The sequence below is a fragment of the Asterias rubens genome, chromosome 8 (assembly GCF_902459465.1).
Source record: "Asterias rubens chromosome 8, eAstRub1.3, whole genome shotgun sequence".
Taxonomy (NCBI): domain Eukaryota; kingdom Metazoa; phylum Echinodermata; class Asteroidea; order Forcipulatida; family Asteriidae; genus Asterias; species Asterias rubens.
In genome coordinates this window covers 7,860,526-7,887,186 of record NC_047069.1, presented here as the reverse complement: position 1 = coordinate 7,887,186, position 26,661 = coordinate 7,860,526, and the positions used below count along the sequence as shown (strand labels likewise).

The window sequence follows — 26,661 nt, the reverse complement described above, 5'->3', positions numbered from 1 at the left end:
AGTTATGAACCTTCACCTTCATGTAATCCTTACTGCTTTCCAGTTCCAGTCAAGGGTTGTAAAGGCACTGGACACTGTCGGTTATTACTCAAAATAGTTATTAGCATAAACACTTCCCCCTATCTTAACCCTTATCCTAAGTTGATTAAAATGTGAATGAAATCATTTTAAGAGCCATAAATCGTGTCATTGATTGAAGATACAATGTCACGTAAATGAAGACCCCATCCGGACTACCAACCCAACTAGTCACCAAGACAAGCGGCTTACCCGTGCAGGAGGGGGGGGGGGGGTGGGTATCATAGCACACTCAGAACCCTGGGCCCCAAGGCTCCCGATTAGATTTTAAAAAGAACCAATGAATGGTTAGATACAAAAATAGCCCCCCAACCCAATTACGTCTTAGCCAAAGCTGCCCCTCCCCCCAAAAAGGGTCTGGTTTATGCCAATGAACCCGGCCCCTTTTGACACACCAGAACGAACAATAAAATCACCCAAGCAAACTCCTCATTTCAACAAGAAAGTTTGTGGGGTCTATTTATCACGAATACACTGTTAATGTAAACCAAGCCCCAAATCGGATACTCAAATCACAAACAAAACAATGACGTGATACATGAACAGTGATACATCATACGAGACATAGTTTATTTATTTACATGTACATGATATTATCATGTCATGCGTGATCCTCAAATTGAATTATCACAGACATGAATTTTGATCACAAACAAAACAAATTGCATTTCTCATTTAAAAATAATATTTAAATGACTTTGATTTGCTTGAATCTATTTTTTTTTTTACTTGAATCTTCCTCCTTTCTTAAACCATTTGTACTCATCTATCCTGCATTCAAGGCACAGTATCCAGTATAACAAACAATCAAACCAACAAATGGAAACTTCATTTCAAAGTACTTTTTAAGATATCGCTGAAAACCCGGAGCAAATAATATCACCGCATGAATTAAAATCCCTACTACATAACGCTCCTTATATTCGAAATTCGGAGGATTAAAAAGTGGTATATTATTTGCCACAACCGCAGTACTTCAACGTGAAATGTCTCTGAAAATGCTTTACACTATACACAGCTGCCGTACTTCTAACCGCGTACCTTTTTATTGCCATGAAATGCCAGTGTCATTACCAAATGTTTACATGCAGTCCCTTTATGTTGTAAACTGGTCAACAGTTTCAATTAATATAGACAGGACAGATTATTACAGCAGACATTGGTAGACTCGTCATATATAACTTGTTTTTTGTAACGGAAATTTATATGAACATACATTTATTTCATTACTAATGCGTAATAATATACCAATACCGATTAAGTTTGTCTGTACGGATTTAAAGGGTTTAGGTACGACTCGAACACAAAAGTCCACAGATTTAAATTCAACGTGCAATGGCTAAAGATAACAATGGTAGAAAGCTTCCCCTGAAATGTTACTTGCAAAGTGTTGTAGTTTTTGAGAAATTGAGACGAAAATTTTAGTATAGGACGACGGATTTACGCGACTCTCCTGAAAACATTGCTCTGTGATTTTCACACATGTTGGGTTATGAATCTGAAACTTCTATACGTAAATTATATTACAAAAATCTTCTTTCACTTTGAGTAGGGATTCATGACATGGCCGAAAACTTGATCAACAAAATGTATCAGAACCCTTTAAATGAGTTGGAGTAAGAACTACAACGCACCGTACAAATATACAACAATCAGTGTTCCGTTTGTTTTCTTCTGAACAACATCTTTTCTACTTAAAGTCTCGCCCTCAACATGTCCCAATGTTCGAGAATTTGCGAGACATCTAATATGTTTTTATTCGGTTTGTACAAACTTATACATACGTGGCAAGCAATGTATATAGTCTTTACATGCAGTATATAACCAAATATTATGGCAAACTTATAAAGGATTAGTTTTTACTTGATAAGTCGATACATGTTATCGAAATAGAAGCTATTTCTAAACCACATGTCATAATGTGATCAGAATTTTGGCAAATTTTATAGATATGTATTGGCCATGTCATTCTTTGGTACAACGAGGGTTAGCCTTTATTCTAGACATCATGCCTCCTCTGGTCATTAAAACACATAGTATCAACTGCAATACATCTATGTGAGACTTGAGAGGAAGGCTACATTATACGTAATGCTTTGATAGGAACAAAATAGCTAGTCTTGTTTCGTGAGACAAAAAGCCACGGTTAACCTACTGCTTTAAAATAATGATTATAGCCAGTCTTCTTTCGATTCATCGTTAATGACTTGTAGCTCCTCGGGTGAAAATAACACGTATGGTACATCCAAGTATACCTCATATCGTCTTGAAAGCAAGACTACTGACGAACTTTATATGGATGTGCAGACAGGTATCTGTTGTAAAAAAACAAAAATCAAAACACATGGTTTAGCTCGTAATAATTTATCTATAATCTACATGTTTATAAAAATGAGTCATCCTTTTTTGATATAGCAAACAAAGACATAAAAATGCTACTTCAATTTTGTTGTCAACACATATTTATATGCGTTGAAAAGCCGTCTTCATTTGTTTATATCAATGTCTAGTTCCTCACCTCGTGTCCATCGGTTGTGGGTTGTGGTACGAGTGTATCTCCTTCCAGTCCTTCAAGGAAGTCTGACCATGCTAAGATGTTGCCATGTCCATCAAAGCAGTTTCTGGAGATGGTTGATATGTCACTCTCAGACAGCACTGCATCCCAGAGATCCATCCTTCAAGAAAATTCCAAACCAGAAACACAAATACATCAATGGAAACCTTTAAAAGGGACTCGTTGTAAATAACCCGGTGCCTCAAATCCCATCCAGCTCTGATGGTTGCCTTTATTGTGGACAACTCTTCTGTACATTTGTGTTGTTTCTATTAACATCTGTTCATAAAGTGTATTCACTTGAACAACTGAGCAATTGGGGACGATATGTCATTATGAACCATTAAAAAATGTGTTGTGATTGTTACGAACTCCACCTTAACCGGGGGAAACTTGGAACTTACAAACCTTTACTATAAAAATACGTGGAGTTTGTAAATGTATTTACTTCAAGAACTGAACAATTTACGCGGGTGAAATGTCACTGTAAACCTTGCATAAATAATGTGTTGAGATTATTTGGAACTTTTACTGTGTGGAGTCTAACTAGCTGGAGTTTGAACAAACACTGATGTAGTGCTGTCTCATCTGGGCTACCTAGAATCGATTTCACCGAGATTATTCTAACTTAGGACTAGCTCTAGGACTCTTTGGGGGTTATTGAAAACTTTTCTATATTCTTCAGTTCGAACGAGTAACTCGTCCTAACTCGAGATAAGACTAGTATTTGGTCGATTTCACCGAGATAATTCTAACTTAGGACTAGTCCTGGGACTCTTTGGTAGTTATTCAAAACTTTGCTATAGTCTTAAGTTCGAACGAGTAACTCGACCAAACTCGAGATAAGACTAGTCTTAACTATTTGTGAAATCCAACCCTTGGGTCGATTTCACCGAGATAATTATAACTTATGACTAGTCCAATGACTCATTAGGAGTTATGAAAAACATAAGGCTAGCTTAGTTAGTCCTATAGGTAAGGACGAATAACTCGAGATAAGACTATAGTCTTATTTCCTGGTAAAATTCACCCAGTTTGTCTAAAATTATACTGGTCACCTGAACTGGGAAGCCTATGTAAAAAATCATTCAATGTTTAGAAAGGGGGTTATGTCACCAGTCAAGCCTCTATCAGTCATAAAGAACTCTTACTTATGTGGACTTACTTGTAGATGTCTCCAATGAAAGATTCTCTGGAGCTGAACGAACCACCGAGAGAGTCTTGTTCCTGACCGAGGGCAAACACTCCTTCCCCCGGTATCGGCTCCCCGATGAAACCGACCCCGGTCGCGGCTACGGAACCGTTCATATACAAACTCCAATCACCAACTGCAAACAAAAAAGTGTAATAACCGGAAAATGTTTTTGGAAATTGGAATATGTTTTCAGCTGTGTTTTTCACATCAGTTATTTTTGGAAAGAGAGGCATTTTAAAGTTGAACTTTCACATTAGTTTGTACAGTCAACTGTAGATTCTGTAGTTGAGTGTACATTCGTAACAAATCTACAGTTAAGTGTAGATTCGTGAATAAATAATAATACACTAACATCAATAGAGTGACGTCACAGAAATAGTTTAACACCTACAACTAATGTAGCCTGGGTTTTATATACAGATCCAACGGCAGACTTAAATATAAGATTGATTTGGGGGTATCAAGTTCAAATCCAAAGGTCAGGTCCTAACTCCACAAACGATAGGTCTTCAGTGTAATTTCTCTCATAGCTTTAAACTATTATTAAGTATATGTTTGTTTGACCAAGTTTTGGATAATTGTACTGTTTTCGTTCTTTGCTTTCATATGTGCTCCATTTATAACAATATTCATGTTAAAGACCCTGACGTCTGATCGCATTACTCCCCACATACAGGATAAGGAACCACTCTATACAGTCACAGTTTTTACCGGTTTCTAAAATTGTGGTTTTATTATAAATACTGAAGTATATTGGATTTTTATATGAAGTAAAATAATTAAAATGTTTACTGATTTTGAAAAGCACATTCCATTGTATTAAAACTGCAACAATCAGAATTTTTAATTTCATTTCAATACTTGAAATCAATATCTCATACCCTGACTACTCCATGTGAACACCAGGCTAGTCCAATAGCCAGTGTTGATGGCAACATCGGTGTAGAAAGCTCGACCATTCATGTAGATCTTCAGTGAGGCACAGTCAGTCACTGTTAGTGCGTTATCAATAATGTCAACCGACCTAATCATAGATAGAGTTTAAACAAAAACAGTTAATATTGCTCTCATAAACAAAAGCATAACCCCATGTGTGTATACGGTGTCTCTATACTGGCTTAATTGTCGTCATGAAAGAGAAATTACAACTTGACAATTTTATCAATAAGGACAGCACAGACTTAAAAGAACTAAACAGCCCATCAGTCAAAATTCCAATTAACTTTTACAATTCAACCGAAGTCATGAAGTCGTCGTATCCAATGAATTCACTATATCCAATGAAATCATTGTATCCAATGAAATCATTGGGCCCTTTAGATCAGTGCCTGTCTGCTGCGAATAAAGACAGGGGACCAGTCTAGCCTAACCCACGGTTACCATGATACATAGTGGGTGCGTTCGACCCGTTCCACAAGCAGGACACTGGGGGCTGACCCGGGTGAGCCCCTGTAATGACGTCAAAGCTATTCGAACGTACCGGGGCAGACCGGGGTCGACCCGGGGAAGCTAATCGAACGCACACATTGTTTGGTTCATTTACCCGTTTGTTGTTCTCTTGGCGGCATATGAGAAGGGCGTTCCCATGTTGGTTGTATCTGATGATCGGATCCACATTGACAAAGTGACGGCTCGAAGCTCTGAGCGGTCTCTTTCAACCAGGGAGAACTCTGACGTTGACGATGTGTCGAAACTCAAATAAAACTCCTGTGACATTTCTGTCAAGAATAATAAAATATTTATTTCTGTCAAGAATAATAAAATATTTATTTCTGTCAAGAATAATAAAATATTTCTACATCGCGTATAGTGGAAGGCCTCAAAGCACTTTAAAAAAAAAATACCAGAAATCAGCAACTACATAAAACACATAGAAAACACTCAAAAAGTCTTACACTAAGCAGGTAAGCACAACACTACATATTAATCAAAGATAGGAATCGTTAAAAAGAGTCGATGAAAACACAAAGGAAAAAGCATACATTGATATATTAACTGTGTTTAAATATTATGTTTAAAGGTCCTTCACTTCCGTTTTACATAATCGTATACAAGTATAGAATGTGCAGATGAATGTGTTAGCAGAAATGTTTAACAGTACTGTATGTAACGTAGCTCTGAGCATGCGCACATAACGGAGAACAATGGATTTACCTGGTAAGTCTGCTGCCACCTAGCGTCCAAAACGTTCCCCATTGCAAAGGAAAAACTTATTCGTGAATTATCATAAGTCCAACTCACCGGTCTCGCACAGTCTCCCTGCAGTCCCTGGTAGGCACATGCATTGGTAACCATTGATGACGTCACGGCAGGTGGCGCCGTTCGCACACGGATGGCCCAGGCACTCATTAATGTCCACCTCACAGTTCACCCCCTCGTATCCGGGCACGCATGCGCATTGGTAGCTCCCTGGGAGGTCGATACAACTGGAAAGTGATAATGTGACTTTTAATTTCGATTACTGTAATATTTCGTACCCTTTTGTCCATATATGAATATTCAAGTTTAGGTTTGTAATTACCTTCTAGCACTACTGTTCACGAATCTAAAAATGAAGGACAAACAAATTACGTACTTTCTCAAACAGAGATATAATATAAAAGGTAAATTCGCCTTAATAGATTGAAAATGCTGAAAGCGACGGTAAATGAATGAATGAATGCAGTATAGTATGAACTTTCTTATCATCATATTTTTAAGTAATTGTTGCTACGAAAGCTCATCTAGTTTTGTGAAGTATGTACAGTGCTACCACTACCTTGCTAGTTTTGTCTATCAGAAAAACACGGCAATTTCTGTATGATAATTGTCTGTATAGTATTTTTATGTAGCCACAGCGAAATCTGGAAGGATCTTGTGAAATGGGAATCTTAACTTTCGTATAACGGGGATTTGTATGTTAACAGCCAGGGGTTGAGAGGGATATATCGATGTACCTCGCGCCATTCTGGCAGGGCCTTCCGTAGCACTCGTCAATATCTATCTCACACTTCGCTCCCTTGTATCCAGCCTGGCATTGACAATGAAACGTTGAGGGCGTCTGTGTGCAGACTGCTCCGTTTAGGCATGGCTGACTGGCACAGCGGTCGGGTGGTGTCTCACAGAAGGGCCCCGTAAACCCATCCACGCAGTCACATTCCAAACGTGCAATCTGCCGGAGTGATTGAAGTGTTAGTGGTGTAAGCATGAGGACAGGTGTACGTTTACCAGCGCTCATTTAGACTCACTAGGAAGTTAACCCAAGGGTGCTTGATTGTTGGGGGAGTGCTGAGCGGACACAAATGTGCTAGCATGAACAAAACTTGGAGAACCGAAAGTACTGAAGACAAGACATCTGGAATTCAATTGGTGCGGGGAACTAGACATTATGTGCTAGTAAAAACCACAATTTGTCATCCTTTCTACTTCTACATCTTCGTTGTTACTCAGTAGGGTCAATAAGTCAGGATGTGAACCCTTTACTGTCTTGCATAAGGACACGCGTGATTGGACCGAGATTCCAATCCACATTGTGATGACTGAGCCACCAGAACTTTGATTCAGTGTGCTAGACCGCTCAGCCACAACCATGCCACAACACACCATTGTTGAATATCATGAGCGCCCATTGTGATAGCTACTTTAAAGGTTGGTTTCTCATTGCCTTTCTTCGCTCTAGCACTTAACATTATTTGCCATTCCTTTGGCTGTTTTGTTTTGCTCTTGGAGTACGTTTTTTGTGTTGTAATTTTTGTTACATGGCAAATCCACCACAAGCCTCGATTTGTGGGTTCTGCCTCTACTGTAATTTTCAGTAAGATAGACATGTACTTTGTGTGTGTAGTGGAAAATATGTTTACATTGATTTGGACTAAATTGAAACATCGCAAAAGAGTGAGCGCCGGATATTGAATGTGTAATATTTACCTGGTCTCGGCATTTAGCCTCGTTCTGGCAGGGGTGGGATAAACACTCGTTGATTTCTACGGCACAGAGGGCGCCCTCATAACCAGATACGCAGACGCAGGCGAATCCGTTCACTTTGAAAAAGAAAATACAGATTTCATTTAATGCGATAAACTATCAACTGTGCCTTGGTTCTTGTCCTTGGAAAGAGTTACAAATGTAGAATCATGGTGCATGATATTATGTTCAATTGAAGTGAAGTAAACAATGCAGAAGATTCTGAAGAGCAACACAAAATCTAAAGTAAGAGCAAACAAACATACAACAACGACAATAACAACGAAAGACACACTCGGATTAAAGGCAGTGGACACTATTGGTAATTGACAAAGACAAGACTTCACAGTTGGTGTATCTCAACATATGCATGAAATATCAAACCTGTGAAAATTTGAGCTCAATCGGTCATCGAACTTGCAAGATAATAATGAAAGAAAAAAAACCCTTGTCTCATGAAGTTGTGTACGTTTAGATGCTTGATCACGAGACCTCAAGTTCTAAATCTGAGGTCTCGGAATCAAATTCATGGAAAATTACTTCTTTCTCAAAAACTATGGCACTTCAGAGGGAGCCGTTTCTCACAATGTTTTATACCATCAACCTCTCCCCATTACTCGTCACCAAGAAAGGTTTTATGATAATAATTATTTTGAGCAATTGCCAATAGTGTCCACTGCCTTTAAACGAAAACAACAAGAACGAAATGAAAATAACAACAGCAGTATCAAGACCACTGACCTTGATCAACACACGTAGCCTGAAAGAAACAAGGTTGTGACGCACATTCGTCAACCTCTATCTCACACAGGCTACCAGCGAAGCCTGGTGGGCAACCGCAGTAGAATGAGGCACCGTCTCTCACACACAGTCCGCCATTTTGGCACGGGGCAGATTCGCACGCATCGATATCTGAAAACGAAATTGTAGTTTGGGTGGTAACAATGGATATGTTAAAGGGCTCATAGAAAAACAAATAAACTATTTTTTTGTTATTCAGTAAAATGAAAAATAGATGTATTGTTTGCACGGGGAAACTAACATTATTTGCTATATTCATTTTAAGGAATAAACTGTTATTGGTTTGTGGGTATTTTTTGTTCATTCGTGTCAGGCTAAGACATGTTTCGGCAATTCATTTGAATGTGAGATGTGATTCGGTTTAGCATACCACCACGTGGTTAGCTATCGTATTTTGTGAGCTCAAAGTGTCATTGATCTTTTAATGGCAAATATCTCATAGTGGTGACGTCACAAACAGAAATGTTTCACGGAAAAATAGTCATAAATCGGTATCGACTCTAAGTACAATCGCCATAAAAAAAATTCTCTTGACCAACAATGAACATTATTTTTAGGCTGATCGATGACTTTACAAAATTGATGATAGAGTCAGTACCTCTGCACTCGGACTCTGATATAGCGCCCTCATCGGTTGTCATTTTGTTGTCTGGGCACGGTAGACATTCAGTTTGATGCTGTTCTGGCTGATACATTCCCATAGGGCAAGGCTTACATGGACGTAGTCCGGTAACGCTATACTTCCCTGGACTGCAAACAGCTGTTGGGTCAAATCATTGATGAGTTATAGATGAGCAATAATTAAATATGAGCTTTGAAAACTACTAAAAATAGACAGTTAATAAAGCATGTCACATCAGAAGAGTTAGAAAACGCTGCATGTCAAGTTATCACCAAGAAGTCGAACATTAGGGTAGTCGAACATAAAAGTCGTCGAACGTTTAAGTTGTCGAACATTAAAGTAGTCAAACATTAAAGTTGTCGAACATTTATTGTTAGACTTGCCTCTGCAGTTCCTCGATGAACTGGTCCCTTTTGCGGACGTAGTTGTACCCTCTCTGCATGGTATGCAGGCGTGTTTTTTGAAGCCATGTTGGTAGGAGCCTATTGGACACGGTTTGCACGTTGATAGCCCGGATGGAGAAAACGTACCGGGGTTACACTGTGCTGTAATTAAACGTCGAGTGGATAAATCATTGAGTTGTGATTTGCCAGCCTTAAAACAAGTTCACACTGTAACGTATGCGAGTCTTTATTGGATTCGAAAACGTTATACTACAACTTGGTTTTTATATAAATCGCTTTATTACACCAGCGTCAGCAACCCCAAACAACAGGGGCAAACCCCTTCTCGTTGCGATTTGGGTTCTTTCACGTGCATTACACAACACACGGGACATACGGCTTTACGCCCCTTCCGAAGGACGAAGCAATAATGGAGCAAGTGCCTTGTTTAAGGACCCAAGAGTCAAGACCGGGACTCGAACCTATACTCTACTTACTAATCTTTGTACTCGGGCTCATCTATCGTCTGTCTCTCTTCTTATTTCCTCCCCTACCTCATTTCTGGCCTCTGTGGACCTTGTTCGAATCTCACCTCGAAGAAGACCATCCCATGTAGGGTGATCCACTCTTGCTAGTTTGACCCCTTTTGTGTTTTCCTTTAGTTAACATCTTATGCAGACTTACAGCGTAGGGAATGGGAGACCTTTGAACGCTAGGTGGCAGCAGACCTACCAGGTAATTTTCCATGACACGTAATTCTTAGAATGCTCACATTTCCAAGAAAAATGGATATACTTGGTAAGTCTGCCGCCACCTAGAATACCCAAGTTCCTCGGTTTCTTCACCACAAAATATTAATAAAATAGTCTGGTTACATACTTCGGCATTCACTGATGTCCTTGGCCTGTGTGCCTGCAGTCCAGGTACCGGACGGGCAATTCTTGCAGTAGTCCTGTCCTTCCTCATCCTGGTACGTGCCCTCCTCGCAGACTCTACATTCATGAGCTGCCGTCTCCAAGTAAGAACCCACGGCACAGTTGACTGCGGATTGGAGTCAATATACGTCACATGTTAAAAAAACCTACGGGCTGCAGGTGCAGCTTCACTATATACTATGCACCTATGGACCCATGTTTGCCATACACAACCAAAGGCACAGTTGGCTAAGGAAGAGTCACATGTTAAATCCTAAGCTGATATAGGTTTGCGGTGACACCATGTAATGAAAATCTCTAATTGAGTTCGGATGGTTCTGAAAAGAAAGCAGGTTTCAAATCCTTAACTTCTTAAAGGTTTGTGGTAACATCACTTTGTTTAGCGCAACATTTTTTCAACCCTTTTACTGATAATGCAACGACACCTTATAATGGCGACTGTATGTCGAGGTCGTCGTCATTGTCAGTGTCGCGTCGCCTTCGTGTCATATACTCACTGCATTCTTCTGTGTCCAGCAACATCGACCCTGTTTGACAGAGCGGTACGGTTCGATTGGCAGAGAATGAGCCCTCAACGACCGGAAGTGTCTGGTTGTCGACAACGAGATGTAGTTGACCAGCCCCTGCGAGTTTGGCGAAGTTGCCCTTGATTTCCTCAAGTGTTTGTGTGGCATTCTCAAGCTGAGCTTTGTGTTGTCCCTTGTCCTGAAACAAATGAAACAAAGTGTGAGAAAAAAAATGTCTCCATACCCTGGTTCGAATCCCATCTTTGCTAATTTTCATGGCAAACATAATGTCACTTCACTGCGCATACATTCCGTGTTTTCTTGTTTGTTTTGTGGGTTGTTTGGTAGGTTTTCAGATACATTTTTCTCGGATACAACTTCATTTCAGAGGAAATATTTCACAGGGAAAAATGGTTTTAGTATGAACATATTCAGTCAGCTTTCTGACTAAAATTAAAAGTTGATGATGCTCGTATACTTACCCGATCTTGTAAAGATAAATATTTTGACCAGTTGGGTCGATCATATCCTTCCATATTGTTTTTTACTAGGAGCATAGATGGAACTTTTAGAATGTCTAATGTGTTTGGTTTGCCCTGTTGGTCTTACTCCAGTTGATACGAAGTATCTCATTTTGATTTGGCATTTCAACTGATGCTTTCTTTGGTTTGTCGTCAATCATTTCAAAGTCGTTTACGTTATGGATAAGTAATAATTGATTTACCGGTGATCGTATTTGTGTAGAGACAGTAAAGTCAATTGTCACTGTGTAGTTTAGTCCTGTAGTGTCGGCACTTCGCCGCCTTCTCCTACCTTCGTCTTCGTCTTCGTCTATCTCACCGCAGTATACTGTCACTTCCTCCACCCTGAAACGTTCCATTTGAATAAAAGCTACTGGACAGTATTGGTAGTTACTCAAAATAATTATTAGCAGAAAACATACTTGGTGTGTATAGAGTAATGGAGAGCTGTTAATAGTATAAAATAATTGTGAGAAACGGCTCCCTCTGATGTAACGTAGTTTTCGAGAAAGGAGTACTTTTGGGTCTGGAAATCAAGCGTCTGAAATCACACAACCTTTTGTGACAAGGGTGTTGTTTTTTTTCTTTCATCGTTATCTCGCAACTCCGAGGACCAACTGAGCCCAATTTTTTACAGGTTTGTTATTTCATGCATATTTTTTTGGAATACACCAAGTGGGAAGACTGGTCTTTTACAATTACTGTTAGTTTTGACCTTAATACTCACAAACAGTAGTTTTCTCCCATACACCCACCACGTCTACCAATCATACTCTTCCTGAAGTCATCAACAAAAGCTTCTCGGATTCTTAGTCTTGTCTTTTCATTTGTGCAGTCTCCGGCATAGTACTGCGTCTCCATACCCAGTCGAACTCCACTTGGATCATGTTTTTCTTAACAAAAAAAAATCAGAAAGACTGATGAAGGAAACGCATTCTTTCGAAGGGCCTATAGGCTCGAATGCAGCCGTTGAAATGGAAGATGCTCTTCAATATCAATTCCACTTTTTCAAACAAACGACCATCTTAAAGAGTATCCTCAAAACAAATAGATGTGTAAACCACACTTGCCGCTACTGCACACACTCGACGTTTCGACTAACCTGCCAAATCAAGATCTTCAGTTTTTGGACCTTCCATGTATAATGTTGACTAACCTGAACAATCCGGCCATGGTATGGAGAACCCGAATGGACTGGTGGTCCATTTTCCCCTGCCACACATGTACCACGCGGCCGGCTTCTCTGCAAACTCGTAGGCCTGGTTGCAGTAGACACGACAGAACGATCCGAACAACCACTGGTCACATGCCCTCGCCCCATTACGTGGATCTGGGTAATTTGTGCAAGTCGAAGCTGCAATGGAATAAGTAAACAAAGTTTGCATTAATTAGGAAACAATGTTTTGCAAATCTGAAACTTGTAAAAGAACAAAAATTCTCGAGCGAGATCTTCAAACCATATAGAGGCAAATCAGCTGTGTATTTGTATTAAATTGTTATGTAGGCCTATACAGAATGTAAGAAATAGCGTAATTTTCATGTAAACAAAATATGATCATCATTGTTATTGTGATGTCGGTTTTTGTTTTGTTCTCTTTTGTTTGTTGCTGCCAAAACATAGGATTCGAACTGCCTCTAGCTGCCGGGCAATCTCGGTATTCTCGTTGGTAAGACACTGGTCTACAATTGCAAGGGTCGTGGGTTCGAATCCCACCCGAGTAACATGCCTGTGATATTTTTTTCACAGGACTCGGAAAAGTACTGAGTATACAGTGCTAACACACATCGGTGTATGGGTAAAAACCAAAATTAATATTCTTTATCCCCGATGCAAATTTAACATCTATTATATCGTTGCGGTACCCGCTGCCAAAACATAGGATTCGAACTGCCTCTAGCTGCCGGGCAATCTCGGTAGTCTAGTTGGTAAGACACTGCTCTAGAATTGCAAGGGTCGTGGGGTCGAATCCCACCCGAGTAACATGCCTGTGATATTTTTTCACAGGACTCGGGAAAGTACTGAGTATACAGTGCTAACACACATCGGTGTATGGGTAAAAACCAAAATTAATATTGATATTTTTTGTAAGATTTTTGTGTAATTTAACCAAGGAAATAATTGATTATCACTGCTGTTGTTCGTTTTTTTTTTGCTATTGTTGTTCCTGTTAAGTTTTGTTTGTTGTTTTCTTGGTTATTTTAAACTTACGACCGATACGAATTCTGAATCGGCATTCGGACTCCAATCCGGCAGCGTCTGTTGCTGTATACGTCACGATATGTGCTCCCCAAGTTAGCTCCACGTCAGGATGATGTGTCTGAAATCAAAATGGCAAAAAAATATGCATAGGCCCTATACAGCGCTATACTCGCTAGATTTAAGGGCTTGTCATATTGATTGGAATTCAATCAATCAATTCGCACACAGTTTTAGATTTGTTTGAAATTATTATGAAAATCTGATCGAGGCAATGATTACTAAATGATAATAATAATAACAATGCATTTATAATGCGGCATCTATCTAGTGTACGAGACCCTATTCCGAGGCGCAAAAAAAAAATGCAAAACACATAAACAACAAAAGATATAGAATACAAAGACAAATTATACAATGAATAATCTGAGACATGTTACAAGCTAAGTGTATTTGGAGTTAAATAAGTGAGTTTCAGCAAGTTTTAAAAAAATGGAAGAGAATAACCCTAACCCCATGTCGTTATCCTCGTGCAAAGCAACATCATGGCCGGGCTATCCTATTGCACTGAAATCACCCGTGTGTCGCCATCAATTATTTACTTTCCTAGCATCACAATGTTTATTCGGCATAAAAGTAAATATCAAAAACTTCCCCTTCACGTCAGGTAAAGGTGTATTTTGAACTGTTTCTAGACTGCTGATGACGAAGAAGACAAAATAAAATAGGTGTTCGGCTGTTAGCTGAACACCTAAAAATGAGCAATATACAGTTTGGTATCACAATCTATCGGGCACTCCATCCCAATTCGTCAGTTCAGAATGAGCTTAAAAACTTCGAAAGGATTTGGTTCTTCTTTGTATATCTGGGAAAATACGCTTTTTACACCAAATTTTCTGTTGCTTTTATTATTACAACATAGTGTTATAAGGACAGCAAATTTGTGTGTGCTTTTACTGAATACCGTCAGTAAAAACCACCTGCCCCAAAACTAAATACATAAGCTGTGTCTTACTTGAGTTAAAATGAGATCCCCTTTAGAGTTGTCAGTAAACTGTGGTTCATCCCAGGTCACGGCGCTTATCTTGTCAGATGACGTTTCATGCATTTCGTCTGGGCAGTTTTCTACCGTGGGTGGTTGTTTGTCTAAACAGAAACAGGAAAACATTTAATTTAACTTCAGGACCGTCAGTGGATATATGGAGGGAGGTGCTTTAAAAACAACTGGGTATCCGTGTAACAAGACATTAAATTGACTGTGACTACGGCTTCACCACTTGGTGTAGGCTAATGTTCGTCATTGATGTTGTTGTTGTTACGCTTGATATCTCAGGAGTCGGTGTTGGCGCTTCCTGTTCTCAAACTTACCTAGAATAACCACTTTAAAGTAACACTCCGCACTCAAGCCAGCGGTGTCCGTAACAGTGTACCGTACACGAACAGATCCAATTTCAAATCGATGAGATGGTTTGAGTCCGGCTGGATGAACGGTGACGGTGAGGGCGTCAGTGCCGTCTAGATTATCACTGTAGACTGGCATGTCCCACGTGACCTCGGCCGACGAAAGTCCAGGTTCGGCTTCTTTATCAATTGAATCTGGGCAGGTTATTTCAGGAGGGATGGCATCTAGAAAATAAATAAAATTAACAAATGAGCACCTAAAAAATTTGCCATTGTTAGCAAAATAGCACCAGAAGAGCCCAATGGTGACCTATTTAATGTTCATATCTCAACAGTATATGCATAAAATTATAAACCTGTGAACATTTGAACTCAATTGGCCGTCGAAGCTGCGAGGTAAAGAAAAAACACCCTTATCACACGAAGTTGTGTGCCTTTAGATGCTTGATTTCGAGACCTCAAAATCTAATTCTGAGGTCTCGAAATCAAATTCGTGGAAAATTACTTCTTTCTCGAAAACTACGTTACTTCAGAGGGAGCCGTTTCTCACAGTGTTTTATACTATCAATAGCTCTCCATTACTCGTTACCAAGTAAAGTTTTTTGCAACTTATTATTTTGAGTAAAGGAAAAATTTTGATTAAAGGGAGGCTCATGTACTGAAATCCTTACCAACACACGCGACCTGTTCGTCTGAGGACCAGTTTCCAGTGGTCTGACACTGTTTGGTCAAAGGGCCCTGTAGTCTATACCCATCCTCGCAGCTAAACGCACAGGCTAGCTTCACCTTTTGCCGCTTCTCTCCACACTTTGCGGGTACAATGTAGCCATTACGTAAGGAGGGCAAAGTGGGGCACGTAATAGCTGGAGAAAGACAAAATACAGGGAAACAATATCAACATTTACACTCATTTTGTATCACTTTACCCTTTCAAAGTCGAGAATGGAATTTGCCCATTCCCCCATCGTGTTTATACGAGCATTATCAGTATTTACAACTTCAGTGTATTATATTTACAACAGTTTTTACAACTTCTTTCTCCAGAAGACGATCCGAGCATACTGATCGAAACGTCGAGTTGGTACCAACGGTTCTTTTGAGAACTACACCCAAGAGATTATTATGGTGTTACAGCAAACCTTACTTATAAGGTAGTGCCGAATTCTTCTTTTTGGAGATTAATCAAGTTTCGAATGTCTTCTTATGTCTTTTGTCCGGGGAAACTTGTCCTTGGAGATTCTGTCGCCCAGTATGGGCCAATGGAGGTTGATTCCAAAAGAGGGCGCTCTCATGAGAAGCTTGTACACAGTTCCCCGTGTGTGGGGCAAAATCTGGGGGGGGGGGCACATAATCTCCTGCCACTCCGCCTTACCTTTGCATGAAAAGGGTACCCCGGACCACTCTCCAGACTCAGTGCATTCACGTTCTCTATCCCCGACCTCGTTGAAGCCATCTTTACACGAAAAGCTGTCCATATAAAAATCAAACGAAGACTTTGCTCATAAATAACTCCTGCTTCTTGTCTCATACGGAGCTCCGGAATGTCATGTCATTGTATTGAGCTAACAACATTATGTTGTTAAAATTGTATTTCATTCCATTAACTCAACACATTTAGTTTGGCACTTCTGGAGCACCGTACGCACCTGGTTCACTCAAACGTAATCATAATATGTTAAAATAAATAACAGGTTTTCGGCTGCAGCCGAACACCTTCCTCCTTCTTTATAATCAATTTAAATTATTTGATTTTAATTTCAATTTGTTAATTTGTTAGGTATCAAAATCCTTTAAAGGCAGTGGACACTATTGGTAAATACTCAAAATAATTATTGGCCTAAAACCTTACTTAGTAATGAGTAATGGGGAGAGGTTGATAATATAAAACATTGTGAGAAACGGCTCCCTCTGAAGTATCGTAGTTTTCGAGAAAGAAATTCCGTATTCGGGGAATTCCGTACAAGACAGACAACGGTCACAAAAGACAAAAGTATTTTCTGTTGGAAACTTACCTGCAAGTAGAACCGTAGACATCACCGAGAAATTCATCTTGATTTAAACAAAGCCTACTGCCATCAGTTGGTGTTGGGATCTCGTCACAGCTGACCTCTGGGTGGGGAGTGGGATAGGGGTCAATACATCCAAATTAGTTGATGATCATTATATCAAAATCTTAGTTAATTAATACACAAAGGTCGCGGGTTCGAATCCCACCGAGTAATCGTCGGGTAATTTGTTTTCACAACACCCTGGAAAGGACTGAGATACAGCGCTAATACATAGGCCTACACTGGTGTAAGAGTAAAAGCAAATCATATTCGGGTTTTTTTTCTTCTTTTCGAAATAGCAGTTGAGCTTGGCGGCCGTGTCCAAATTGGTGGCTGGCTTGATTGCCGCGTCATCATGCGTTGAGGTATAGGACTTCCTCATTAACACCCTTAGCAATTGTCGTAGCCATAGCTGTAGCCGTAAATTCGGACACAGTCCCCCCCCCCCCCCCACCCTGCTCCCCTCCCCGGGAGATCCTGTCCACAATACGGCGAATTTTGCACTACATAATTCTGATGGCGCCCTCTGTTAAACATCATCCTTCAGCCCACGTTAATTTTACCACTGGGACAACGACTGTGCATCTCGGCACGATCAAAGCACACTTTTCTAAGGCCATTTTCGAATCCGCTTCTTCGGGTTTGGATTCGGCTTCCGGGCCCTGTTCTCTCGTCTGAAGCCTTGGGCACGTACGCAAAGCACGCGCAGTTGTCAAAACAACCGCGGGGCCAGGCTAGCCTGAGCCGAGTTCAAAGCCGAAGCCGTGTTTTCGAAAAGGATCATGAAGCTAAAAAAGGATGCGCTGTTTGAGTCTGCTGCCACCTAGCGGCCAAAAATTGAAGCCAATTAGGCGGAACTAACTTTGACACTGTGCTTGTTTTCCTGACCAAAATCCGTCAGCTTTGCATCGGCGTGTGGCAGAGTTGGCAGGGTCGATCAGCTCGTAGCCGAGGTTGCATTCAAACGAACACTCTGATTCGTAGGTGTTCTCGCAGATATCCGGTCTCATCCGACCATTCGATAGTGATACAAATCGTGGACACCTTTGAACTATTTTAAAAGAAAAATGATAGAACCCAAAAAGTATTAAGAAGGCTCCTATTTTGGTTTCAATTTCATGAAAATCAGTATGATCTAAGTTATGAACTATAACTTAGATTGTGTAGTAGTTTGTAGATTGATTTTCATCATTTCATTCAGTGTACCCGTTAACACTGTTTTGTCGAACAAGTATGTTCGTTCATTTCCAAGTTTGTTGTTTTACTTGTGAAGGTTTTCTTGCAATAGAGTTGTAAAAAAAATAATTAAGCGTTTAATGAATACTGAATCAATGATTCCCCCAAACATGGAAGCCTCACTCGAAATTCTTCCATGCATTGAGAGAAACATGACGCAGCGATTTATTTGTCAACAAAAGGTTTAGGGCAACAAAAAACATGTGTTTGATTTTATAAAGTTCAGATTCTAGATAGATAACGTATCCAATCTTACCTTTGCATGTTTTATCCTCTGCACGAAAGTATCCTTCCAAGCACTCGCATGCCGAAAGAGATGTGCTGCCCTCTGCCGTCGTGGTTGAGTGAGGCTGGCAGGGGGTACATTTACTCACCTCTGCGTAGTTTGACTTGTATGTACCCCTCGGGCACTCTTTGAGGGGTAAAACATGAGACAATTAGTTTCAAGCTGTTGCACATGTAGTTGTGCACATGGGAAATTCACACTCTTCAGTGTACCCTCGTAATGTGACATGCACCGCACCTTTTCACTTGTTGTATTTACATGTAATAATGGCAATACTTTCCCTTGGAGGTGTCGTGGCCGAGCGGTTAAGAACACCGAATTAAAACTCTGCTGTTTCTAAACAGCACAGTTTGTGTTCGAGTCTCAGTCGTGAAACTCATGTCCAAGTTTAAGCAAGACACTTAACCATTGCTTCGTCCTTCGGATGGGACGTAAAGCCGTTGCTCTCGTGTGTTGTGTAACGCATGTAAAATAACCCAGTGCACTTTGATATCGAAAACAGATGGTGTTCGCCCCGGCTGTTCCTGGCTGTGGCTGCTGAATGTGCCTTATAAACCCCTTAATGTGTCTCGTTATTGGGTCTCAGAATTCATACTTTCAATAACCTATCTTTTTGTGAAAATGTATTTACTTAGGGTGGGTAACTTGTTAGTAAATACGTGCGCTATATAATACTTTAATGTTATCGATGCCATTACTTAGTATCTACTTTGAATCTGTACGTTCTAAACTATTAATTTTACTATCTATCCATTTTTGTTTACAGTACTCGGGAAAGTGGACTCCTTGGTATACAGTGCTTCACACTTCGGTTATGGGTTAGACCATATTTGTGTATACTTTTGTATTTATTATTATTATTTTTTTTTTTTGCCCTTTCCTGGATGGCCTCGACTCAACAAACTTTCGTTTTAATAAAACAACCTAAAAAAGAAAGAACAAAATGTTCAACAAGTGAAATTAAGTGTTCTTTTAAACGCAATTGTTTGCCAAGTTTACCCTCTGTTAGTCTCATTTTTGGCGGGATGTTGATCTAGTTGAAGCCCTTCCGGGCGCTTCAGAGGGACTCATTGCGGGGAATTCCCCCACGCAGCCCGGGTAGGTCTACCGGTTCCTTCCACGGATGGCTCCCGGACATTGCTTAGAGTGTGGTGGCCATGACCAAAAGGTAAAACCGCACGTGCTCGTCTGAACACTTTTGCACAAGCCGGTGAAAGTGTAACATGTATTTTTCTAATGAGTAGGGCTGTTATCTTGAACATTTGCCAGCATTATCAAGAGTGCAACCTACGGCTGTTTAGTTTTCGAGGTCGTCAAACGATTTAAGGCAGAGTGCAATGTGCACTTTCTGCTACATAAATTTGTTCCGGTTTAAAATTCTAAACTAGATTGTTTTTCAAGGCAGTCTTTCTATACTTTTAGTTAGACCACTAAACCAGGCTGGAGATGCGTGTTCCAAGGTTGGTATAAAATACTGGAACTACACTTTTTTTTATTTTAATTTTTTTAGAATAATCACAGCTTTAGAACGCCCTCCTCCGCCCGCCTTGGTACCAGTTACCTTGACTGTAAAGCTGTTTGATTTTAGCGTCAGGGGAAGGTTTACCTATTACGTGCGGGTTGAAAAAAAATCTGAAAAGGGGCCTAAAAAAGGTTTAAAAGCTTTAAGTATTTCTTGTTGTATGCTCACCTTCACAATTGTGTAAGCCCTTGAGCCCAAAATAGCCTGGTCCGCAAACGCAGCCGTGGCGCCCCCCTACGAGAGAGCATGTGCATCTTGCGTGTTCGTGGCAGCATCCGCCAGCCTTAGTGCATAGGCCGTTGCAAAGACTCTGGTCAACGAGTGCGTCGAACTGGTTGTCTTTGGGATCTGCAGTATACGAAACCGCAAACAATATTAATCCATCAACCATAAAAAAGATAAAATAAAAAAAATTGAATAACATTTGAATGAACTATTAGTTTATAGTTGGTTTTGAATTTTTTTTCTCGTTTTTCCCGCGTCTGCTGTCTGGATCAAGGGCGTAAGGGCACGTAAAAAAAAGTACCTTTCCCAAAATAACATAAATGGCTCAAGCACTACTACTGTAACATTTTCTTTTGAAAGATCTGCCCGCAGAGAAAACGCATTTCCCATTCCTCTTGCAAAGTTTAATCTGGATAATATTATCATGACTTATGAGTGCCAGAAAATTTATCAAACTTTCCAACTTTCTAGAAATAAGTTTTCTGAAAAAAAAAAGGTTTTCCATTGTAAATTCTTACGCTCTTTCACTGGTAATTTTGGGTTAAAATGTCCTTCTTCCAGCCACAGCTTGAGGTGGACATTTCTTGGTGTTTTTTTTTTATCACCATCCCATTATTGCGCTAACCACTGTCAATAAAATCAGCAGCAAAACTAGGGAACAATTTTAGGGGAGGCACCAGGCGAGTTTTTCCTCGTTTGTAAGAAAGGCTTCATTATTGACACAGGTTTGCGTGCAGTGCAATTACCTCCGCGAATTCGGAGAGCAAGCCTCTTGAAGTCCTCAAAGTTGTAAAAGATGAAGAAGTGGTACTGTGTGCTGGCTATGAGCTGGAGTTGTGACCGGTCGAACAGGCCCACTCCTATGGTGTAAATCGCCACGCCATCCTGCCGGAGTTGCTTGGCCTCATCTACTGGTGATCCGCCGGTATTGGACACACCATCACTCAGTAGAATCAATACCTGTGTGGGGTTAATCAGAGCGGGGCTCATTTTCAATGTCAGGGCCCATTTTTAAAAGAGCTGCTTAACGCACCAAAAGTAGCTAAGCTTAACAAAATCACGATCCAGAAAAAGGTTACCCGCCAAACTAACATATGACAAACGATTTATGACTGGTATCCTGCTCATTTCTGCTTGAACAACAAAAACAATGTTAAGCATTTTCCTCCTTAAGCAGCTCTATGATGAGATCGGGCCAGGATCCAAAAGGGTCGGGGAGACCCCATATCTCCCCACTGTATGCGTTTCAAGGAAGGATGTACATTACATGCCCACCCCCCCCCCCCCGACCACACACACACACACAGGCCTGCAACCGTAAACCTCATATTGTCCCTCTTTTGTTTATACTAACTATTTTGCAACAGCTCCCATTGGTGTTGTAAATGTTTTCCAACTGTGGACCTTTCCTGAACCGTGGACCCTATTGTCCACGTCTGAATGTGTTTACCTACTCCCACGTTTCAGTCACTCTGTAAACAGTCCGTTGTTCTATACACTTAATAATAATGAGTCTACATCACTGTTAAAAAAACACTGTGTCGTCCACATAGTGTTCCAAGTCCCCATGTGGACGTCTCTATTATTAGTCTAAGGGGCAAGTTCTATATAGAGTATTAAGAGTCAGTTCACTTGCCTTTTTGACGTCTTCTTCCCCTCCTCGTTGGCTGTTTTCGAAGATGTCGCTCGCGTCTTGCAGAGCCAACTTAATGTTGGTGGCGCTTCCTCCCTTATACTTGACTTCACTCTTGACTTTCGATAGAAAGCTGCATTTGTTGTCCGGGTCGTGGGAGATATAATCAATGTGCCGCGTCTATATGGAAGGCAAAAAAGTCACCAGACAAAATAACTTTTTTGTTTGGCAACCGATCAAAGAAATAACAAATAACACACTGTTTCTGGTTCATTTCGTTCAAGTTGCATGGCCCGATGTGCCTCGATGGGTTGTGGTTTTTCTCTCTGAACAGTTTTTGACCCATGATGCTGTTTCAAAACGAGTGTACATACATGGCCCAAATTCACAGAGCTGCTTAATTACATGAAGTAGTTAAGCACAAAATAATTATTATACGTTTGCCTACCTATAAACACCATGTAACAAATACAATTTGTGACTGGTGACCTGCTCATTTTCGCTGAGCAGAAAATTGTGCAGTAGCATTTCTTGCTTATGGAATTGGCCCAAGAACAGTTCTTTACAATCTAATCTGATCTGACCTGACCTGATCTAATCTTCTCTAATCTGATCTAATCTTCTCTAATCTGATCTTATGTTATCTTATCTTATCTAATCTGATCTGATCTGATGTGATCTGATTTAATCAATCTAATCTGATCCGATCTGGTCTAATCTGGTCGTATCTGATTTTATCTGATCTGATCTGATCTGATCTGATCTAAACTAAACTAATCTAACCTAATCACTGGTTTAATGGAAACCTACCACTTGTTCGTTGTAGCTGACCACAGCAACCCGAGTGTCCTTCGGGCTGATGCTGAACTCAATCAGCAGACTCTTGACGAATAGCAGCTGGATGTCGAAGTCTGCCTCACCGATGCTGCCGGAGTTATCCAGGAGGAAGATGAGATCAGTCTTCCGGTGGAGGTGCACCTCACGCAACTTGGAGTCCATGATACCCCCAGGATCTTGCTGACAGGTAAGCGTTGGGATGAGTAGAAGTAGGAAGCTGAGGGCCACGTAGCTTGTCATTGTCGAATCTAGCCATCACACAGAGATAATGTGACAATGAAATCATTACTTCATGTAATTAAACTCCAGAGATACTGAGGGAATCTAGAAATGCTTACATCCATTTAACAGTGCATCGTGTTCCGGGAAGAGACCATGCCGATAGATAATTTGACTAGACGACTAACTTGACCAGACGGTTAAAATGACCAGACGGACAAATTTAACAAGACGGTTTTGACCATACGGATAATTCGACCTGACGGATAACTTGACCACACGGATTCATTTGACCAGATGAATAACTTGACCACACGGATATTTTGACCAGACGATTAATTGACCAGACGGCAAACTTGACCAGACGGATTTGTTGACCAGAACTTGACCAGACGGATAACTTGACCAGACGTATAATTTGACCAGACGGATAACTTGACCAGACGGATAACTTAACTAGAAGGATACCTTAACCAGAAGGATAACACGACCAAACGGATAATTTGACCAGACGGATAACTTGACCAGAATTATTGTTTCGCCAGACTGATAACTTAAAATTAAGCTTAGTGCAGGCTGGTCTACTCAGAGTCGTTCCTATTTGGTTCGGCGCAAGCATCAGATGTTAAACTTACATCAGGTACAAAGATTATTCTTCGATTTCACCCTCACACCGACATGCATTAAGCACTGTATAATCAGTACTTTGCCGAGTTTTGTGAAGAAAACAAAATCCACTGGCAAATTATCGAAGGGTAAAAACAAAACTAAAGTATCTCCATAACAATTTGTTTTGTGGCACCAAACTTAGCAGTTAAGATAAGAGTGATACACAGTTCAGATTGATTAGCTCTTTGTGTAAAGGCACTGGACCCATAACAATTGTTAGCGTTAAAACTTACTTGGTTACGAGCAATGGAGAGCTGTTGGTAGTGTACAACATTTGAGAAACGGCTCCCTCTGAAGTAAAGTAGTTTTTTATTTCTCACTAACCAAATGAAAGACTTCAGATGAAGTATTTTAGTATGCATCTGAAAGCACACACTTTTTGTTAAACAAGAGTGTTTTTTCTTGTATTATTTTCTTGCAACTTCGATGACCGATTGAGCCCAAATGTTCACAGATTTGTTATGTTATGCGTATGTGGGGATACACCAAGTGAGAAAACTAGTCTAGACAATAAAAAAAAAACGATTGCCCAGTGCCTTTAATCGTGCCCCAGGCTCCCGATCTTCCATCCTTCGATCGGTACAAACACATGTCACTCCACGTCCTTTTGTTATCATAACTGGGTTTTTTTTTCCCCAGGCCCGTACAAAATGTTCTTCCTCGTCAAGGAGGATGTTCCTTATTGCTGTAGGGGAAGGTTCAATGACTGTGTTTCTGGTATTGTTATCAATGTGTTTTCCACAGATTTAATTATAATGACTATTTTGAAGTCGGGATATTGTACAGTAACCTTTTTGTTGCTGGCAAAGCCCCCAACATATGCGACTTTAGTTCAAGAAATCGGTGTAAATTATCCCATGTGGGTAAAGTAGGTTGCCGTCTTTGCTTATCTGTTGGTTCTCAAATTTCAATTGTTAACATCTGCAACTGACTCTAGACAGTGGATAAATATGCCCCAAATTATCTGTCAAAATGTCTGTGCGATACGGGGATTTTGGGGCGCCAGCGAGTTCTCAAAAAATTACGTCACACACACTGCATTTGCCATTGCAACGTGTACATAATTTGGTCTGATTTCATAACCTTTTTGCAAGTTATATTACCGCGTCAGAAAGAGAAAAAAAAATGTCGTTACGATGTGTGAAATGTGTCCAAATGTAGAACGTTTTGCAAACACTGCTCTCTGTGAATTTGTGTAAGTATCTTCTTATTTGATCCGTACACTCTAGAACCCCGCTCCTAGACTTTCCAAACAGTCTCCCTCCCCTGGTTAATCTAGAGGTCACAGGTTCAGGTCCCGCTCTGGTAAAGTAGTCTTTGCTTAAAGGCAGTGGACACTATTGGTAATTACTCAAAATAATTATTAGCATAAACCCTTACTTGATTACAAGCAATGGGGAGAGGTTGGTAGTATAAAACATTGTGAGAAACAGCTCCCTCTGAAGTAACGTAGTTTTCGAGAAAGAAGTCATTTTCCGCGAGTTGATTTCGAGACCTCAGATTTAGAATTTGAGGTCTCGAAATCAAGCATCTAAAGGCACACAACTTCGTGTGACCATGGGTGCGACAAGGGTGTTTTTTTCTTCTTTCATTAATATCTCGCAACTTCGACGACCGAGTGAGCTCAAATTTTCACAGGTTTGTTATTTTATGCATATGTTGAGATACACCAACTGTGAAGACTAGTCTTTGACAATTACCAATATTGTCCAGTGCCTTTAACCCAGAATTGTATAACATATACCCAGTTAGTTTCCCTTATAGTTATTACCTAAGTTTGTACACCTAAATCAGTTTTTATTCACAATTGGGAATCGGCAAAGAGACGCACACGCTAGGCGACTGGCTTAGTCATTTAGATTCTTTAACTAGCCAGTGGGGTGAGGAGTATACGTGGGTTCTTTTCCATGGCCTAACAAAACATCCATTTGTGAATATAATATTACAAAAACTCATTATTTAGATATGAACAAAACTGAAGAGGAAAGCTTCCGTATAGATATTTATAACACCAAGAATACATCACTTGCTCTGAAAATGATGGATCAATAATTTTCTTTAATTATGGTTCGTGCACCGTCAGCTCAACCTAATTTAATGTTTATTGTCACTAAAATAGAAACATGCTTATAACCGTTAAATATATTTAACTAATGACAGCATACAGAATAACTCCAAATTTATACGCATTGTTATGGTAATAAAATGTGTATCAGGTGAGGAAAACTTGGGTCAGATAAGGCTTGTATCGTGGTAGTTTCTTCCTCCATGGTTTAAGCAACATCGAACCTCTCTGAACAAAAAGTGACAATCTTCTTTTCTTTTGTACAGGTTGTTTTATTTTATTGAAAATGAACTTACCGGGATAAATCCTCTAGCCGCGACCGGCTCGTCGAAAGAAACTCACGGGGAGAAAACTATGAGCTGACTCCCTCAACTTGCGATCACCATTAAAACAATCCTCAAGTTGAATTGCCCCCGCTGCTTAAATTAGTTGCCAGAAGAGGAAACATCTATGGAAACTGTATTTTTCTGCCACCCTTGATGCAGAGACTGCTCTATTAACACGGGTCCTATGTGACAGCGTGTATCATCAGTGAGTGACAAACAATGTACGCAAGCCCATCCGGTTCCGGTTTTGTGTTTGTGGAAGCGAGTTCCGGGTACAGTCCTCTACTTCTTGGTATAGATTCAACTGCTCGTTTCACACCAGCATTGAGTTTCTCCTTGCAACGTGAGCCTACAATTCAACTCTGGATTTTGCGTTTTTCTTCATCAATTTGTGAAATCTCATCGGTGAAGACTAGACTTGTCAGAGAGAGAGAGAGAGAGAGAGAGAGAGAGAGAGAGA

At 40.3% G+C, this 26,661-nt stretch overlaps 1 protein-coding gene across 1 annotated transcript; it reads right to left on the bottom strand.

Annotated features, from left to right (window-relative positions):
- Positions 1–1,996: 1,996 nt before the first annotated feature.
- Positions 1,997–26,651, bottom strand: LOC117293902 (sushi, von Willebrand factor type A, EGF and pentraxin domain-containing protein 1-like). The gene is made up of 29 exons (XM_033776380.1): positions 26,172–26,651; positions 22,896–23,170; positions 22,089–22,265; positions 21,199–21,412; positions 20,396–20,575; positions 18,676–18,831; positions 18,046–18,234; positions 17,148–17,244; positions 16,508–16,602; positions 15,807–15,998; positions 15,103–15,360; positions 14,750–14,880; positions 13,747–13,855; positions 12,694–12,891; positions 12,265–12,430; positions 11,741–11,882; positions 11,008–11,215; positions 10,455–10,616; positions 9,576–9,737; positions 9,169–9,330; positions 8,511–8,681; positions 7,734–7,846; positions 6,764–6,978; positions 6,069–6,253; positions 5,371–5,545; positions 4,709–4,851; positions 3,798–3,960; positions 2,597–2,753; positions 1,997–2,393 (listed from the first exon to the last, which is right to left on the bottom strand). The coding sequence occupies exons 2-29, from the start codon at positions 23,160–23,162 to the stop codon at positions 2,370–2,372; spliced, it is 4,611 nt and encodes a 1,536-aa protein (XP_033632271.1). The 5' UTR covers positions 23,163–23,170; positions 26,172–26,651; the 3' UTR covers positions 1,997–2,369.
- Between the last annotated feature and the right edge of the window lie 10 nt (positions 26,652–26,661).

Excerpts from the sequence above, each read along its gene's own strand:
- LOC117293902 (XM_033776380.1), bottom strand. The coding sequence starts at position 23,162 with ATGACAAGCTACGTGGCCCTCAGCTTCCTACTTCTACTCATCCCAACG. Across the intron at positions 22,266-22,895 it reads TCAGCTACAACGAACAAGTG|ACGCGGCACATTGATTATAT; the intron begins GTAGGTTTCCAT and ends CCTTCCATATAG. Across the intron at positions 16,603-17,147 it reads GTCTACGGTTCTACTTGCAG|CTTTTCGTGTAAAGATGGCT; the intron begins GTAAGTTTCCAA and ends TTATATGGACAG.